Genomic DNA, 19,769 nt, shown 5'->3' with positions numbered 1-19,769 from the left:
AGCATATTTGCAAAAAATTGAGTCGATGACAATTGAGTCAAGTCAACAATGAAACTTTTAAATTTGAATCTACGTATTACTGCACCTGGAATTCGCTTCAAATTTAAATCACGCAATGACCAATATACACTTGGTGAGCTAATAAATAATAACTTTTTACGCATTTTCAAGTTATCTGCATAACAAACTTGTAACCTTGCAAACTCATAAATTTAAAACCTTTGTTACTTTAACGTCTTTGTTATCGTTGTTTATTTCAGTATAAGTATTATTAATATTATTTTAATTATTATTGTTATCAATATGCGGTTCTATTTGTTAGTTTGTGATCAATAAACATTTTCGACACAATTTTTCAACGTTTGACGCTCATAATTTGTAATGTTTCAATGTCACTTTTATTTATTTGTAAGTATTATTAATATTATTTTAATTATTGTTGTTTTGCGGTTCATAAAATGTTATGTTTGGCAGATTGCGATCAACAAACATTTTTCAAAGTTTAGCGCTCATGTTTGTACCTGTTTAAGTTATAATGGAGTTGAAAAACACTGTTGGATTTAAAAACTAAAATTATTATTTCTCGTAAAGTAGTTTTTATAAGTGATAGCAAACTCACGTGGCATAAGCGAACACAACATTTGGGTGGGTCGGTTGAACCGCTACATTGTTGTTGGCGACTTCATTGCTGTAATAATAAATAAATATCAATGAAAAATTAATAATAACTTAACTACTGTAGTAATAAATAAATTTCAATAAAAAATAATAATAATTTGGTTGAACCGCTACATTGTTGTTGGTGAATTTGTTGCTGCAAAAATAAATATTAATAAAATTAAGTAATAATAACTACTGTAAAGATAAATAAACATTAATAAAAAATAATATTAAATACTGTAAAAATAAATAAATATTAATAAAAAATATTAATAATTCGGTTGAAAACTATTGTTTGAGACTTCGTTGCTGTATAAATAAATAAACATAAAAAAAAAATAATATTAAGTACTGTAAAAATAAACAAATATTAATAAAAATTGTTAATAATTCGGTTGAAAACTATTGTTTGTGAACTCGTTGCTGTAATAATAAACAAATACTAATAAAAAATAAATAATAACTCTACTACTGTAAAAATAAATATAATTAATAAAAAACAGACGCTAATTCGGCTGAACATTGTCTTTGGTTACTTCATTACTGCCAAATACGTAAAATTAAAAACAGAAATGTTAGTTGCTGGAGTAATGCTGAAAAATAAATACAAAAATATTTTAATATCCTCGATAGCTCCAGCACTACTGAAACTATAAAATTTTGAAAACTGTTGTAAGTATAGTATTTTAAGTGCTGAAAATAAAAACTAAACATTATTTTTAACATCTTCAACATTGTTTAATTTATAAAATTGAATATAAATTACTTTTATTAACATCACTTATGTTCAAAGTGAAAAAAAAGTTCTTAAAAATTTACTGAAAAGAAACTGCCGCACTATTTTACAAAGATAATATATCATAATAAATTATTTAGTCTAAAATTAAGTCTATAAAACATATCATTTTTTTATTGTTTATAATATATATGCTTTAGATAGTATATTGATTTATTATATAATCTTTTTTTTTATTTCAAGCATAAACATTTTTTCAAGAGTTTTTTCAAAATTTTTCAATTTCAGATATTCCCAACAAAAGTAGAAATAAAAGTTAAATTTTTTCTCAGAGATGACAAAATTCCTGGATTCAGTCTATAAACAAAAGGCAATTTTCAAGGTAAATCAAATAAACTTTAGACAAAAACTTTATTTATGGCGCCAAAATAAGTTTACATTATATTTACTTTCAACTTTAATCATCAATAAAACATCATTAGAACTTATAAAATATTCTATACTTTTATCCTACATAACAGTACAAATAAATAAAAATTTAGACAAAATTACACAATTTTCCGGATAAACTTTTGATCTGCTTTTACTATAACTAATCTATTTATTCTATTTTCAGAAAATAAACAAAAGCAATTCATGTTTGATATAAACTAATTGACCTTGTCAAACAATAGCTTTTACAGACACTAATTGCAAAAATATTTACTTTCAACTCTAATCATCAACAAATCATGAACTAATTCTGTTTACTATAAATAAACATGTTTATTATATTTATTCAACGTCGCAGTTAAAAATGCAAACTAATGGATAATCGCATTACAGTGCATATTAATGCAAACGCTATTTGCAAATTTACTTATTTATTCACTAAAAAAACATGACTTATTTCTGTTAATTACAAACAAAAATGTGTATTTTATTTACACAACTTAAAAATGCAGACTAATGTTTACTTTTCAACGGTATTCACTCGTAAAACTTGCTTTTTGTCCCACTTAAAAATGCAAACTAATGGAAATTCGCATTACAATACAAAATTTCTAATTAATTTGTAATGTTTCACTTTTTACATTAACATTTTATCATTACGACTTTGATAATTTGAGTTTTTTTGAAGTGAAACTAAAAAGCAAGACCAGTATTAAAAAAAATTAAAACCTATAACATAACCTTAATTACTAAACATATTTACGTCTAAAAATAAAAAACAAAAAAGGATACCTTTTTGAACTTTTTGTTATATATTTAAACACCTTTAAAAAGTATTTACTTTTTTCCATTATAAAGGAAAAAATCAATTAAGTACTATATTTCAAGACAAAGGTTGCCTAACAAATTTGGCTACCCAACACAAATTAAGTCCTTAGACTATTAGCCCTTACTTGAAAGATATTAGTAAAGGCTATAAGATTTTCATTTTATTCGTTATAAAATTTAAAAATAACTATCTCTTTGTAATTGGCATTTTTGTTTCCAATAAAAATGTATATAAAATAAATTTGTCACATACGATTCATTGGAAATTAAATTAAAAATCTACATTCTCCTATTTATTCTTAAGCTATATATAACAAGTTTTAAGGAAATACTTCTTGTATTTTTAGCAACAATTTCCTGTATAGGAACGAAAAGAAAATAAAATATTTAAATTCATAACAAAAAGTTTCATGTCTTTTTTTATTACTTTCAAAACTTAGACAATTAACACATGGATTTGCTTTCAAAGATGAATTATTACCGTTTTAGTTTGATTCTTCAAAAAAAACAATTTAATTTTCGTTTTTTGTTTTATTTACAATATTATCCTACTTAACAAAGCAAACCAACCGGAATTTACACAACAATAAACATCTTCCTGAACAAAATTTCCATCTTTTTATAGCAAGACTATTTATAACTATCTATGTATACCATTTCCTTCAATAATTTTAGCTTTCGAAGAGAATAGCATAAATAAATTAGTATGAATGGTCTTGCAGTAATTTATTTAATGTTATTTAAATACAATCAAAATTATTCAACAGTTAAAACTATTGAACTAATGAAATCATTAAACAAATTCGACAACTTTTTTTATTGAAGGCTTTATTTAAACACGAAAATATTTTGTCAATAAACAAAAGTTGAACTATATTTGCTTTACCTTGTTTTGTTTATCACCGACGATAATTTAATCGGTAACTGATTGAGTTTATATATTCAAAATGGTGCAATTGTCTCGGATAATTTGATTTGATTTTTGATTTTATTGATATTCAAACAGTTTACAACATACATATTATTTTTGCAAACTAAACAACATAAAAAATTTTTAATACTTAAATTGTTTAACAAGATTGAATCAACACATTTTTATTTTCTTTTCATTGACAAATAAAAAACTTTTTAAATTAATAAACCTCGTTATACAATAAAACACATAGACTTTTGCGAATAAAACAACTAATGTTTGCAACAAATATTTTAACCTTGTATAATTACAGCAACTTTTACAGACACTTATTGCAACAACATTTGTTTACATTTGTATTTACTTTCAACATAAATCAAACATAAAACATGGTTTTTTGTCCTACTTACAAATATAAACAAATCAAAAATTTCCATAAAATGCATTCAATTCCTAAATGCGCTTTCGTTTTTAAATTTTTATTGTTGCAACTATTCATTCCAACCTAAAGCATTCGTTATAATAACAATCTCTCGTTTTAATAAAAATACACAAGTATTCAACCGCACTATATTTATAATCTATATTTCAATTATATGGTGTTACGTATTTCTTCAATTCATTAAGATATGTTTATTCGTTCTTAAATACAACAGCAAAAAAGAATGATATTTGTTTTAAAATGAAATATTATATTATTTTGGGTACTAATACTTTTAGATGTGCTTCACAATTTTTATATAACCTATGGACAAAGATACTTTTCAATCTTATTTTATTTTTAATTTTCAAGAAATTTATAGTGACTGCATAAACTCGTTTTAAAACTGATTTAAATTCTTCTATTTTTATTATTTATAATTATTTTTATTAATATAAAGTAAGTATAAATTTAGTTATTTCTCAGCTTATGCAGAAATATTTTTTTGATTTTTTACAGTGATCAAATTGCAACTTCTAGAAACATCTTTTGTTTCTTCCTTCTTAAGTATTTTTTTATTTGCGCGGCAATATTGAAACACATGTAAAAAACTGTTTAATATGGCTTTTTTATGATAAGTACTGTTAAAAAGTTTTTATTACACAATGTTTAAAAAAAGATAAATAAAGTTATAGCTCTATTATTTTGTTCTAAAAACATTGTAACTTTCATTGACTTAAAGTGGAAACAAAAAAGACTACAAAACAAGTTTTAACTTTCATTTGTGTGTTTTGTTTTGTGCTTTATTTTAAACTTGTTTTGAAGTTGATGAGTGCATAAGCACGAAACTCGAGTCTTTCAAGTTTTACATCATGAAATAAAACTTTTATATATATATATAAGTAACCCGACTAATTTTTAGTATGTGAAACATAGTGACAATGTTTGATAAAGAGTCAATTTGTTCACAAACAACTTTCTGCAGGCGTTTTAAGTATTTTAAACCATAGAAATATTTTTATGCGATAAAAATTCGATTTATGATCAACACTTTAAGTCATACAATCAATAAATCTGCAATAGTAACAACGTCTTCATAGCAGAACTTTAAATTATTTCCCTAAAATGATAAACAAAGGTATGGTTATACAAAACATATAAAACCGACTTGATCTGCAGGTAGTATTTTAAATATTTCATGACATAAAAACATAACTAACATAGTAAAAATTACAAACTTGGTTATACATGCGTCTAGTAGAACTACAGTCAATTTGGGCTCACAATAATTCATAATTTATCAACCAAATATTTTTCTGCATGTCTTAACAAATTTATCACAATAACTAATAGCACTTGTACCAATTTTATTCTGCATCTGGTAACACCAGCGTCAACTTGGAACCATAAGGGTACTATTTCAAATGCAAAAGTTAAAGTGAAATGACAATTTATAATAACTTGCATAAAAATTACTAACTTTATTCTGCAGGTATCAGGTAACACCAGCGTCAGTTTTGGATCGCACTCCAACTGAATTTTCCTGGCGATCATCTGAACTGAGATGCAAAAATTGCTTCTCATCTCAAGCGCGTCCGTCGGCACCAGGTACAGTTCAGTGTTGGCCGAGTAGCCGTGCCCGCTGAAGTACACCACGCCTGAAAGTAAAAAGGACATTTTATATACGAAAAATCACGCCTGAAAGTTAAAAGGACATTTTGTATGCGAAAAACCACGCCTGAAAGTAAAAAGGACATTTTATATGCGAAAAACCACGCCTGAAAGTAAAAAGGACATTTTGTATACACAAAACCACGCCTGAAAGTAAAAAGGACATTTTGTATACATAAAATCACGCCTGAAAGTAAAAAGGACATTTTGTATACACAAAATTACGCCTGAAAGTAAAAAGAACATTTTGTATACGAAAAATCACGCCTGAAGGTAAAAAGGACATTTTGTATACACAAAATCACGCCTGAAAGTAAAAAGAATATTTTGCATGCGAAAAATCACGCCTGAAAGTAAAAAGAACATTTTGTATACGAAAAATCACGCCTGAAAGTAAAAAGAACATTTTGTATACACAAAATCACGCCTGAAAATAAAAAGGACATTTTGTATATGAAAAAATCACGTTTGAAAGTAAAAAGTAATTTTGTATGCAAAAAATCACGCCTAAAGTAAAAGGTAATTTTTGGTACATAAAACAGTGTTGAAAGTAATAAGATAATTAAAGAACATAAAAACATGCCTGTAAATATGAGTACAATTTGATATGCCATAAAAACATTATATCACTAATTAAAATAGAGCACTCTATAAATTTTTAAAGTGCAAATTGAATTTTTTTTGTTTTTTTTTTGCTTTATTTTTCTTCGCGGCTTGAAAATGTTTTGTTAATTATAATAAATAAAGATATCTATTAACGATGCAGTTATATTAATAATTTACTCTTACTTGGTATTAATTTTCGTTTTAACTTTTTACAAACTTAAACTAAGTATCTTTACTGAATCTTACTAGGAATTTTATACAGATAGTTTAAATTTAACTCACCATAAAGTTGATAAAACATAAATAAGTTTAGAAAAACTTATATATATAAGTTTCTTGTAAGCACTTTACTGTGCTGACTTAATTTAGCTTAACCTTAAGTTTTGAAATAATAAACAAAATAGCTTTATTAAAGGAGCAACATTTTTTGAAATGCTTATAATAGAACATTTTTCTTTCAATTTCTCGCAGTAATTGGTATTGCTGATATAATGTGTTAAAACGCGTTAGATTGGAGAATTAAATGCTTCTGTTACTTACGTTCTAATATACTTATTAGTATATTGAATGTTCCATTGTTTTGTTAAAATTTTTAGTTATAGTTAGCACTCTGTAATCTCTGCACTTTCTTTATTTTTTTAAGTATATTACTTAAGATTAATAATAAGAAATAGATGGTTGATGTTATTAACAAGGCAGTTGACAATATACTGTTTTCTATATAAACATCTTTCCCCAATTATCTAAACCGCAAGTAATAGTATACGTTACATTAGACACCACGCATTTATTGTGATAGAATAAACAAAAAATTATATACCCTACATAACAGAAAATTATTATGCTATAGGCATGATTTAATCGATCTGATTAGAAGCTTTTAGATAAACTCAAAAATAAAAACACTATAAAATACAAAGTTGATTATCAAATTACTTGAATGTTTATTGTTGCAACACAGTATCTCACGAACATTCAAAAATCATTACACTGCATCATGGTATGATCTTACAAATCCACTTTGAAAATATATTATATACTTCATTAAACAACTTATGTCTTGCTAAACGTTTGGATTTAAATTTTCAAACTTTTATATTTTGGAATTATTATGAGTTTTGTTTTATTATTTTTTTTTTTTTTTACCACATCTTTTAATAACCTTCTGTAAAATATTTTTTATTCAACTTTAATTAATTATTTAGATACACCTTTTAAAATATCATAACAGTTTAAATTTTCAGAATTTATTTGTAGTAATTTAAATTTTCATGTAATCCGATTAAAAATTGTTAACATGTTTTTTTGACTGATAGCTTTTATGTGCTGTCCAAATTAAGTGTGATCTTTTAATTATGTAAAAAAAGTATTTTAATATGAAAACTATCAATATTGTATTAAAACTATTTTGATAAGTAATTTTTAATTAAATCTTAAAAGGAGCTTTTTAATGTATAATTGGTGCAAAAGGCCACAGCAAAATCAAAAGTGATTTTTTTTAATTGGTTATACAGTGTTCTATTTACACGAAAGAACATCATAAGAGAACATCGATAAAAATTAACCTCAAGTATTTTAAATACAAATACTGGGGACGGGTCGAATATGCACGAAGGGACACTATTGCGTGAGTATACTTTTGCAAGAAGACAATTTTGCACATAGGGACAATTTTGTACAAAGGCAGTTTTGCAAGAAAGGTAAATTTTGCACGAAGGTAAAAATATAAGATTAAAAAAAATAAGATAACAAAAAAAACCGACCAAGGGTCATGGGTAAGAGTTATAGCAAAAACTAATAAACAAAAAAAAAATTATAAAATAATTATAAAGAAGAAAAACAAAAAACCGACAAAGGGTAAGGGTTATGGTTAACAGTGATAGCAAAAAAAAATATTTTTAACATTTTGAAACACTTTCAACATGCAACATAAGAAAATTCACAGTGGCATTCATACGTTTTAATAAGTTAAGTATTTATTTCAACAAACAATAACATGATTTTGTCAAAAAAATATTAATTAGTATAATGAGAAACTGTCGAGTACTATACTGTCTACTGCATGAAAAATAATATGAGCTGCAGAGGCGGTTTCTTTAAACCATAAGCAGCTTACCTACGTATAAAGTTTCACAGTTTTCCACATTAAAAAGTTAAAGTATTTCATTCAACTACTTAACTAAAATAATTTCAACTAACAGTAGCAGCCCGTCCTGCAAAGCTGGCAAAACCAGTCAAGCGCGACCATCATGTCTCCCCTGTTGAGGTTGGTGAACGACAGGGTTTTGAAGTGCAGCTCCTCCTGTTAGAAAAATATGCTTATTGTTATGTATTTAATGTATTTGTATTTGTTAAATGTTCAGGTTGGTAAAAGACAGAGTTTTGAAGTGCAGCTCCTCCTGAAAAGGAATATTGGTTGTATGCCTATACGTTGTTATTTTATTTGGTTGAATAAAAGCTTGTCCTGAAAAGGAATATTGGATGTATGACCTATATTTGGGTTTATTTGTTGTTCTGGTTTGTAAAACAACTAGGTTTTGAGGTAAAGTTATTCCTGATGGGCAACAATAGTAATGTTAAATGACATTAAAAAGTTGACAACAATGTTTTTTTTTAATGTATAAAACGCATTACACACAAAGTAAGTTTTAGATTCAAAGAGTTTTTTTGTACTTTTGTAGTAAGGAGGAACACTTATCAAAGTTATTTATAAATAATAAATACCTATTGACAAGTTTTTCTTGATAGACAAGAATGTTTTATTTTAAAGTGATACACATTACACGTTAAGTAAGTTTTTAAATTTAAATAATTATTTTTCATTGTATTTTTGTATTAAGGAAGAACACTTATTAAGGGCATGGGGGGATAAACACCCTTTTTTGGTTTTTGATCTTATTTTATAAAGTAAAACAGCAAAAATAGACTATGTCACTAAAAATCTATCTTCTTCTACGTTTTTTGAGATAAGTACCTCAAATTTTCAGGAAATGTGTCTTGATACTTTTAGAAAATTCTATCAAAAAGAAATTTTTAGAAATTAAAAAATAAATTTTTTTATAAAAAATAAACAAAAAACACAGTTTTTTTTTTAGTTTTTTTGTTATAAAATTTTAATCTTTTATTTTTTTTAAATTCTGGTCCTATAGAATTTTTTCAAATATTACAAGGAACATTTCCTAAAAATTTGAGGTACTTATCTCAAAAAACATACAAGGAGATAGATTTTTAGTGATTTCTAGTTATTTACTGTTTTAGTTTGCGCCTCCCATAAGGATCCTATTGTTGCCCCCGACTTTAACCGGTTATATCTCAAAAGTTATTTTGAATTTTTAAAATATGTAAAAAGCATATTGAAGCTTAGTAAAAACTATATAAAATAGGATCTAAAACCCAAAAAGTGTGTTTACCCCCGCTATGCCCTTAAAATTCTAAATAAATAGATAATTCAAAACCAACCCTGAGTCTCTTGCTGAGCACAAAAGCATCTAGCGAGGCACAGTCCAGATTGCTAAAGTGGTCATAATTGTCATTGCCTATGAGCAACGCCACCTTGTCGGATGCTTGGAACTGCTGCAGGCCTGCAGAGGGTGGGGGAAACGCTGTTGTGATGTTAGTGTTTATACTAAAAAAATGTGGACTTAATCAGGGTTGCCACTCTTTAAGTCAAAAAATCGTCCCTTAGTGACCAGAAACTTCCCTGAGTAACCCTAAAATTCCCTGAGTTTTTTTCAAAGCTTTAAAAATTTTATTACTTATTAAAAAATTACAATGTTAATTTTGAGAATATTGAAGAACTAGTCGCAAGGCTTGAAAATTTGTTTGTAAACACTTAGAAAATAAAAAAATAGCTTTTTTGAACAAAATATTGAAACTGGATTAATCAAATCTCATTCTAGATCTAGAAAAAAAATCCCTAAGATTTTTTAAAAAATCTTTAAATATCCCTGAAAATAGTAGAAAAAACCAAAACTGCCCTGAGTTTCCCTGAGTTAAAAAAAAGAATCAAAATTCCCTGAGTTTCCTTGAGTCTCCCTAAATTTTCTATAACTTGAAAATTCCTTGAGTTCCTTGAGTGTGTGGCAACCCTGCTTTATGTCACAAACATGTAATATTTCAGTTGTAGTAAAAAAATGCAAAGTTTGTTTTTTGCATGATTACTAAACTTGTACACACCAAAACGTGTTGGCTATATTCAGCAAAGCAGAGATTTTTTAGCCATCATTAAAAAAGCATCCTTATTGTACAATGGCAAAAACGTGTTAGTAAGATGTGCTCATGTCTAGTTCAAAGTGATAATAAAACTAATTTCAGGGTTGCCACTTTTGAAAAAAAAAAAACTATCTGAGTAAGTGGCAACCCTGATATTTTTATAAGGTTTATTAGCTATGGGAAAAGTGGTGAAATAATAAGTTGGTATTTTTTTCAGAATTTAGAAATATGTTTTTATACATAAACTATTTTGTTTACACTGCAATTTAAAGGTATTTTAACAGTAAAACTAAATTTAAAGTGGGTAATAACGAATAATTCAGTAACTATTTCTTAACATAACATAAGTATTTTTAAAAGATTTATGATATACAAATATTCCATTATTATTGAAACAAATAAGTCAAACTAGTATATAAGTTTACCTTTAAATCTATAAAACTTAACACTTTGTTCTTGTAACAAAACAAACATTAAATTTACTTATCAAAAAAATAGTCAGAAATACCCCTCTTAAAAAACAAAAAATATTAGAAGTCAGCCTGATTTCACATAAAAAGTAAAAAAAAGTAGTAAGAGTTAAAACTGCAAAACTATAATTAAGGGCATAGGGGGCGGTCCACCTTGATTTTTACAAGTTGATTTTAAAATAGACTTTATCTGAGCTATCAGACATTTTTAACCTTTAATCACTTAAAAAAATTTAAAGTAATTTTTGAGATATTTCAAAGTCGGTGACCTCAATAGGTTCCTAATGGAAGGTGCAAACTAAAAATGCAAAAAAAAGACTATTTCACTAAAAATCTATCTCCTCCTTCATTCTTTAAGCAATCTTCTTCAAATTTTAAGAGAAAGTGTATTATTAAATTTTAAAAAGATTGAAGGCAGGAATTTTTTTAATTTTGAAAAATAAAATTTTATTTAAAAAAACCACCTATTTTTTTTGTTTTTTTATGTAAAATTTTTATTTTTTAATATTTTTAAAATTCCAACATTCAAAGTCTTTTAAATCATAAAAGGAACATTTCCTGAAAGTTTGAGGTCTCTAGCTCAAAAAAGGAAGAAGATAGATTTTTAGTGATTTTTTAAATTTCCAAGAAAATTGACCCCAAAAAATTTGCGGTCCATACGTTTGTATTGGAAAATTTTTATAAAAAATACAATATCTCAAAAGTTAAATAAGATTTTTTTATTCTATGAAAAAGCTTGTAGTTAGTACTTCAAGCTTTCATATGCCATCCAATGTTATTTTTAGTAAAAAAAATGTTGGACCCCCCCCCCCCCCTATGCTCTTAATAAAGCTTAAATAACTAAAAAGTCATATCAATAACATAAGGCTTAAGCTATATGAAAATAAACATAACTTTCAAAAAGGTTAATTTTAAAGTCCTAAAAAGTAGCCTGAGATTTACAAAAACTCTGATAATTCTTAAATTAGTCTAAGTTATTAAGTATATGGGTGTTCTGGTAAGTACTTATTATTTACTTTTTCAAGAATTTATTTCATAAACGAGCTCATGAGCACAAAAAAATCCATTGAAGTCATACAGAAGATATTATTCTGTAGATATTGGATAAAACTTAAAATAAAACATAAAGTTGGTTATAAGAATTAAAAAAATAAACTAACAAACAAAATCAAACCTATGCTGACAAACGCTTGCCTTGTGACCACAAAATTCCCGTCCGCCGTGGCAACCTTGCAGTAATAAAACCCCTGGTGGTGCGCCGCCACCAACTTCCCCTTCAGCCCGCACTGGTAAGGTTCCAGGACCACTTCGAACTTGCCGGGGCACAGGGGCCGGTTGTTGAAGTACCAGTGGGCGGAGTAGCGGGGGTAGGGGCAGGTGAGAGTGAATGTGAGGCAAAAGTGCTGGCCGTAATAAAACATTTGGTCATTTGGTTGCTGGGTGATTGCTACCACAGAGTGATTCATGTTCACTTGAAAAAATGTTAATAATTTAAATTAGAAGAAAAATATTAAAATTAGAAAAAGGTGTTGAAGATATGTTTTTTTTAAATTTCAGTTATTGAATACCTGAAAAATGTAAATAAAACAAGCAAGACAATAAATTATCATATAAAAGTTGTAGTTTTTGAGTTATGAGAAACATTTCTGCATCTTCAAACTTACTCTTTAGTAATATGTAAGATAATATTAGTAGGACCACCAAACAAAAATATGCTTCATACTATATAATCAAAATATCTTTATTTTATGCCAATAACCTTCTAATTTTGTTTTAACACAATTAATAAATTTTCAATATTAAGTTCTTTAATCATTTTTGTCCTGAAAACTAAACTTTTAAATTTTCAAAAGCAAACAAAATTAAGATTAAAAGACGAAATCTAAAATACTCCTATATTAAAATATACTTATAAAATTATGCTAATAAATGATAAGAATAAAACTTACTTTTTTGTGAAAACTTTACTTCTTTAAGTTTTTTTTTTCTTTTTTTTGGTTTACATTACAAAACAATAACAACTATTAAATTTGGATTTGAAAGTTGCACAACTAATTTTATAAAAATAAAACATAGAAATTCTCTAAAGTATTTAAAGCATTAATGCAAAACTTATTACAACACTTTTAAATTGTTGTCTGATGTGGGAATATTTTTAAATAAGTTTTATCAAATTTTTTCCAACTTAATGTATTATTTGAACTGTATAAACAATTTTAAATGGTACTTAGTGTTTTATTAAATATTCCTACTAAAACTTAAAAAAAAAATCCAGAAAACTTTTTGAAGTGTATTTTGTCTGACTGACTTTATATTACATTTAAATTAATGGAAATGCAAGAAAAAAAATTGTTTTATAAATAAAAGTTATCAATTAAATAATAATTGACCAATTACTAATCATGAAATTGAAAAAAAAAATTTAATCTCAAAAAAATAAAATTTACAACTTTTATTAAAAAAATTGTTGTTAAAAAACTAAAAATAAGAATAAAACAGGTTTTTATTGATATTTGTTGAAAATTCCAGATTTGTTCAGGTTTTTTTTTTTAATTTTCTTAATTTCAGGTTTTTCAAGGTTTCTTGGCTACCCTGATGTATATATTTTTTGCAAATTGAACTTATAACTTTTTATACAAAAATAGTCAAAATTTTCATATTTTTTTAAGTTTTTTTGTTTAAAAATTATCAAGTTCAATTTTGTTTTTTGACCAAATGTTTAAATTCTAGGTTATCCCCTGAGTTCCAGGTCAACTATACATAAGATGACATAGGAGTATTTATGATGGCTTTGAAATCTATCTGATTACAAAGTTACATGAATGAATTCAAAGACCAAACACATCTACAAAATATTAAAAGTATAAAAAATTGTTCACATAAGTTTTAGTATTTTATATTTATTTTTAACAGTAAATAGTAACTTATTTTGATCTTAAATTACTAAATTATGTAATTTTGTTGAAATAATTATATATTGGTATCAAGTTCAAATTATTTTGTATCAGAACTTAAAATTTTGTTATTAGGGGATTTTTGTTTACCTTATCTACAGAAACTTTATAAAAAAGAACTAACTAAGTGTTAATTCAGCAAAATTAGCATTACGTATATAAGTTAAATGCTAAAGTATTATAACTGAAGGGTGGGTGTCAGAATGACACAGCGACAAATTACACGGTGCGTCACTTTGGCACGGAGGGTCACTTTAGCACAGCGACAAAACGACACGGTGAGTCACTTTGGCACGAAGGGTCACTTTGGCACAGTGACAAAATGACACGGTGGGTCACACTGGCACGGTGCGTCACTTAGGCACAGAGGGTCACTTTGGCATAGCGACAAAACGACACGGTGCGTAAATTTGGCATAGCGACACAATGATACGTTGCGTCACTTTGGCACGTTGCGTCAGTTTGGCACAGCAACAAAATGACACGGTACGTCACTTTGACACGGCACAACATTTTGGCACAGCAACAAAATGACACGGTACGTCACTTTGATACGGCACAACATTTTTGCACAGCGACAAAATGACACGGTGCGTCACTTTGACACAGCGACAAAATGACACGGTGCGTCACTATAGCATGGATTGTCATTTTTACACGGTTTTTTTTTTTTTTCATCTATGTTCACTCTGAACGTCTTTCAACTTTTTATTTTTGCAATAAACGTTATTACTGCTTAAACCAAACTTTTAAAAATCTTAATTCGAAAGTTTTTCTATGGTACATGTAAAAGTTGTAAGCAAAATTGGAAAAAGTGAGTATAGCAACACCAAAGTAGGAGTTAAACTAATCATTCTTTTAATTATTAGCTTTACTCGAAAAGTAACACATTTTGAATTCGAATTGTAAATATTTCGAAAAATGTATTATTCAAGGCACATGTTTAAAAACTAAATTTAAATTTTAAAATAAACGCGCATTAAATATGTAAGTAAGTAAACCTTAAAATACAACTTTACTTTGAACTTTTTTTGATTATTTTCAGTTTATTAAACAAACAAAACTAAAAAGCTTAACCAAACAGTAGAAATTTTTTGTTTGATATATAACAAATTATTGTTATTTTAAGCTTTCATTCAGTTTTATAAAACAAAATTATAACAAACTTATAAACAAAACTAAACTTCTTCAGTAATATAACTTTTATTTGTAAAATGTTGATAGTAATTAGTTAAACAAAATATTTATTATATTTTTTCCAAACTATAGTAAGTTGATACATTTGAAACTATATATGATACAATAATTTAGAATTTAAGTCTTAGTATAAAAACAAAAACGTTCTTTAGTTTTTTTTTTACGTTTCACGACTTTTCAAATTTATGTAATGAATAAAACTTAGTATTTTTTTTATTCGTTTAATTAATTATTATCAGGAATTGTATTAAGAAAATAGTTAAGACTTAATTAAATACAGAGTTATTTCGTTGTAAGATTAAGTCATGCGTGTTTTAACTCTAGTTATAAAAGTACAGAGTTAAGCTACTTTTGTAGTAATTAGCCAGTTATATTAAATATGTTTAATATTTTAACCTAGTAGTTTGTTAAAACATAAAAGTTTTTTTATTACTGTTTTTAAATGACAAAAAGTTATCGCTCGAAAAGTTATACCAAAGAAGTTATCGAGTCGTAAATCACATGCTTTAACCGTAAATTTCTTTTTAATCGTAATTTGTAAATCTATTACGAGCAGTAAAAAGTAATTTTTTTAATGTAAAGTCCCAAATTTCCAAAAACATACAAAAAAATATTCAACAAAAGCTAATAAGTTAGGATGTTTACTTAAAACTCTGTATTGAAAATGTATAAAAACTTGTCTAAAAGCAAATAACTAAAATAAACGGTCCTGGAGCCTAAATTTATGAAAAAGTTAAATATAGTACTATGAACAGTTAAGAGAAAATTAAGAGTCTGATGCCACCATTTATGCGCATTTATATATTCATCACTTTTAAAAAAATTAAGCACTAGAGGTTATAAATACAACATTACTGCTGCAGCCTAGAATCAACCTGTTTTTGAAATTGTATTTATTTATTGATTTATTCTGAGTCTTTTTTAATCACTCATTACTACTTTTGAGTATCTTTTGATTTTATTTCTAAGTAGTTGTACACCTATAAATATAAATATTCTAAAATAGCTTTCTCTGAGTATTAAACTGTGTTTTAAGGGTTTCAAAACATTTAAAATATTTTTGTTAAGTAAAATGTACCATTCACTCATTTTAAAGCCTAGTTTGTACAAAATAGCTTTAAGTACAATTTAGTGACTTTTTAAAATAATTTTATTAATTTAGGTAATTTTGAACAAAAAAAAGGTTTTGGTAATAGATTATGTTATGAATATAACACCATAGTTTTATAATAAAATCTTAAAAACAAAATTAAAAATTAGTTGTTATAGCAATTTAAGTTTCTTATATTTAAAAAAATCCTACTGTAAAATTTTAAAAAATATTTCAAAATAGTAATACACTGTTTTATAACTTACTTTTGTTTTCTATTGTTAATCCTTTCTGGTAAGCCTAGTTGTTATGTTAAGAAAAAAGCGGTGTTTACACAACTTGAGTCCAAATAAATCAAATTAGTTGTTCTTAAAATAGTGTATTAAATGTTAAGTTTATCGTCAACTTAGTTGATTTTATTAAAGTGAATACTATAAGTCTTTTTTTTTTACGAAACTTTGTAGCCTAAAATATAAAGAATTAAAATTTGAGTATGACAGATATTATAGTATCTTATTGCATATAAAGAATTAAATAGCATTTATATTTAATACAAAATCTGTAAATAAATTTCATAACTATACAGTAAAAGCATATTTTAATTTGCTTGTAAAAAATTTCTGCTACTTTATATTCTTGAGTTTTATTACAAATTTTTAAAAAACTCTGTTTTGTCTTAACTCTGTTATGAAATATTTTTTAATTTTCTTTTTTTTTTATTGCGAATAAAAAAGGGAGTTTTTTGTAAAAATAAAAACATTTTATAGGATTTCTAAAAACTTTTTTCTAAAATTTTCAAACAATATTGTTTATTAATTAGGATTTAATTTCTTTCTGATGAAAAAGTAAAAAACAGAAATCTTATTTGCTTTTGATATAGAATAGACAACATTTTGAAAGTATGGGGCATATGGCAGTATTCGGTGAAAGCGATGTGCTATTTACCTAATTATCATGGGCAACCCGTGGTCTCCAATATCTGCATTGAGACATTGGAGACCACGAGTTGCCTGAGCTTTAGAAATATTCTAATAGGAATCAGACGCCTAATCCATTAAAAAACGCGGCGAGAAAATAATTTAGATAATTACTAATAATTTTTTTAATGAGTTTAAAATCTTGACAATATCAATTGCGATAATATTTTATTTTGCGAAATTTTACTATTATAATAGTAAGAAAAATTGTATTTTGTTAAAGTCTACAATTGTATTACAAGTGTGAAGTAGTGGTTTATTGAGTTTTATTTAAAGAAATGCTTGCTGTAGGTAATGTTTTGCTAAAAAAACTAATTTATTTGCGGTTATTTGTACTTATACTTTTATCTATTCATTTTTAGTGCTTAGGTGCACAATTTTATTTGCGAAAGAGCATTATATTTCTACTTCTAAGTGCACAATATATGTTGCAACTAACATAAGTCGCATAGAGGCGCAAAATTTATATCTTTTAAGTCAAATGCACAATGATTTTTTGAAGATGCTGCTACTAACGTAAGTTGTCAGGGAACGCAGTCTTTTAGTTCAAAATTGCAACCTATTAAGTCGCCAAAAGAGCGCAAGTATTACTTTTTTTTAAGCGTTAAAACGTAAAATAAGAACCGCATTAGAATTTAGAACTACAACAGCAGAAATGTTGTTTTCGATAAAGTCTGAGTTTTAGTGTATAAAAAAATTTTCCTCTGTATTTACATCTATTAGTTTATTGTTTTGATGTACTAAATGATTGTTCTAAAAGGTAGATTGTATTGTTTAAATCAGAATGTTGCTGAAGTTTTAAAAATATATTTATATAAGTTTTTATCTTTCTAGTCGTAAAATGGCAAGTCATTGACCCGCTCCCAAACGAACTACCAACAACATTTACATTATTCATAGTTGTCACTTTTCAAGCCAAAAAATCTGCCCTGACTGACCTTAAACTGTCCCAAGTCACCTCGAGATTTTCCAAGTCCGTAGAAAAAGTTAATACATTTTCAACATAAATAAAAACCAAGTTTTTAATAAAATTGGTTATAAAACAAAGTATTGCAACTAATTCAACTAAGTCTCATTCAATATATATGAATACTAGCCTAAAATTTTAAAAATCTTAAAACTACTCTGAGGGATTTATTAAAAGCTAAAACTACCCTGAGTTTGCCAGAACCTCCAAGAAATTTTCTAAACTTTTAGAATAACCTATGTGTTCCTAAGTATTTTTAAACCCTTGATTGCTATAATTAATAAAAGATAACAAACAAATATTTTTTAAATATATGGTTTTTGTATAATATATTGTTTTCATAACAATATTTTACTTCAATAATAGAACAATTTTTTTAGATAACAGAACAGTATTTTATAGAACAAAATTTTAGAACATTGTTTTTAAAATAAATATTAAAATGTTTGAAGTTATAACATATATATCATGAATTAAAATTATCAGTTCAATAAAAAATAAAACATTAACAAAAAATATATAGATAAAAGTGTTCAATCATCTGCTTCAATGTTACATATTTAAGTTGCATTTCTTTTATAATTTTAAATAATGCATTAGTTCATGACAACGAGCAAACATTAAAAACTAAACATATGATGAATAAATAAGAGCAGTTATCCAAAAAGCTGAGATTTGTTATATTTATTTTAGAGTCTAACAAAAAAAATATACCATAGTTTTTATACTGTGTGCAAAACTCTAAATCAAAGTTGATAATGCTTTTATAAGTGAGAAAGCCCTTTGTTTTTTATCCACTCAAGCGTGTAGTCAGTAACTAATTTTACATTTCATTTAACTTTTGACAAACAATTAAGTAAAATTAAAAAAGTTTAAAGTAGTCTACCGAGTCCAAAATTTCGGACTTGGCCGAAACCGAATCGTATTTTGAAATTAGGATCCGGGTCCGAGTCCAAAAAGGCCGGGTTCGTCCCAGGGGCGTCGCGTGAGGTGTTGCACTGCCGCAACTGGACCACCTTAAACTTTTGTAAGAAAAAATAAGTATCTATAACGTTTTCGTTATTTTTTAGAACAAAATCTCTTATAAAACTCCAATTTAGACAACGACCATTTTGCTCACTACACTGCCGCAAACTCTTAGCTGACTGCCGCAAATGAACTCAAAACAGTAAAATTTCTTCAAGAATTACCGCAAAATCAATATCTTGCGGTAAGTAAGCTAAGTTGAAAATTCCCTAAAACAGTACAGGTTTAAGTATCATTCCACAAGTTATTGTAAACAAAAAGTGAAAATAAAGCTAATCAGAGCACAGGCAACTCGAGCAGAAGCAACTCGAGAAAAAGCAACTCGAGAAGAAACAACTCGAGAAGAAGCAACTCGAGAAGAGGAAACTCGATAAGAGGAAACTCGAGAAGAGGCAACTCGAGAAGAAGCAACTCGAGAAGAAGCAACTCAAGCAGAAGCAACTCGAGCAGAAGCAACTCTAGCAGAGGCAACTCAAGTAGGGGCAAATCGATCACCTTCAACTCAGATTTTTTTCTGCACCACCTAAGAAAAATACCACGCAACGCCACTGGTTCGTCCGAATTCGAGTCCAAATCTTGGATTCGGTAGATCACTAGTTAACAGTTAAA

The 19,769-nt window shown here is 26.7% G+C and overlaps 1 protein-coding gene across 1 annotated transcript in view; it reads right to left on the bottom strand.

Moving 5' to 3' along the window:
• Positions 1-12,972, bottom strand: part of LOC145834499 (mucosa-associated lymphoid tissue lymphoma translocation protein 1-like) — a 30,420-nt gene extending 17,448 nt beyond the window's left edge. The window contains exons 1-6 of the mRNA XM_082941943.1: positions 12,899-12,972; positions 12,124-12,420; positions 9,727-9,869; positions 8,467-8,569; positions 5,471-5,648; positions 620-688 (exon numbers count right to left, since the gene is read on the bottom strand). Coding sequence (XP_082798069.1) covers positions 620-688; positions 5,471-5,648; positions 8,467-8,569; positions 9,727-9,869; positions 12,124-12,420; position 12,899 — 791 coding nt within the window. The 5' untranslated portion in view covers positions 12,900-12,972. The remainder of the gene's footprint in view (positions 1-619; positions 689-5,470; positions 5,649-8,466; positions 8,570-9,726; positions 9,870-12,123; positions 12,421-12,898) is intronic.
• Between the last annotated feature and the right edge of the window lie 6,797 nt (positions 12,973-19,769).

The sequence above is a fragment of the Thalia democratica genome, chromosome 4 (assembly GCF_965202585.1).
Source record: "Thalia democratica chromosome 4, ktThaDemo2.hap1.1, whole genome shotgun sequence".
Classification (NCBI taxonomy): domain Eukaryota; kingdom Metazoa; phylum Chordata; class Thaliacea; order Salpida; family Salpidae; genus Thalia; species Thalia democratica.
The sequence above is the reverse complement of the archived record's forward strand: the minus strand, read 5'-3'. Positions and strand labels throughout refer to the sequence as shown.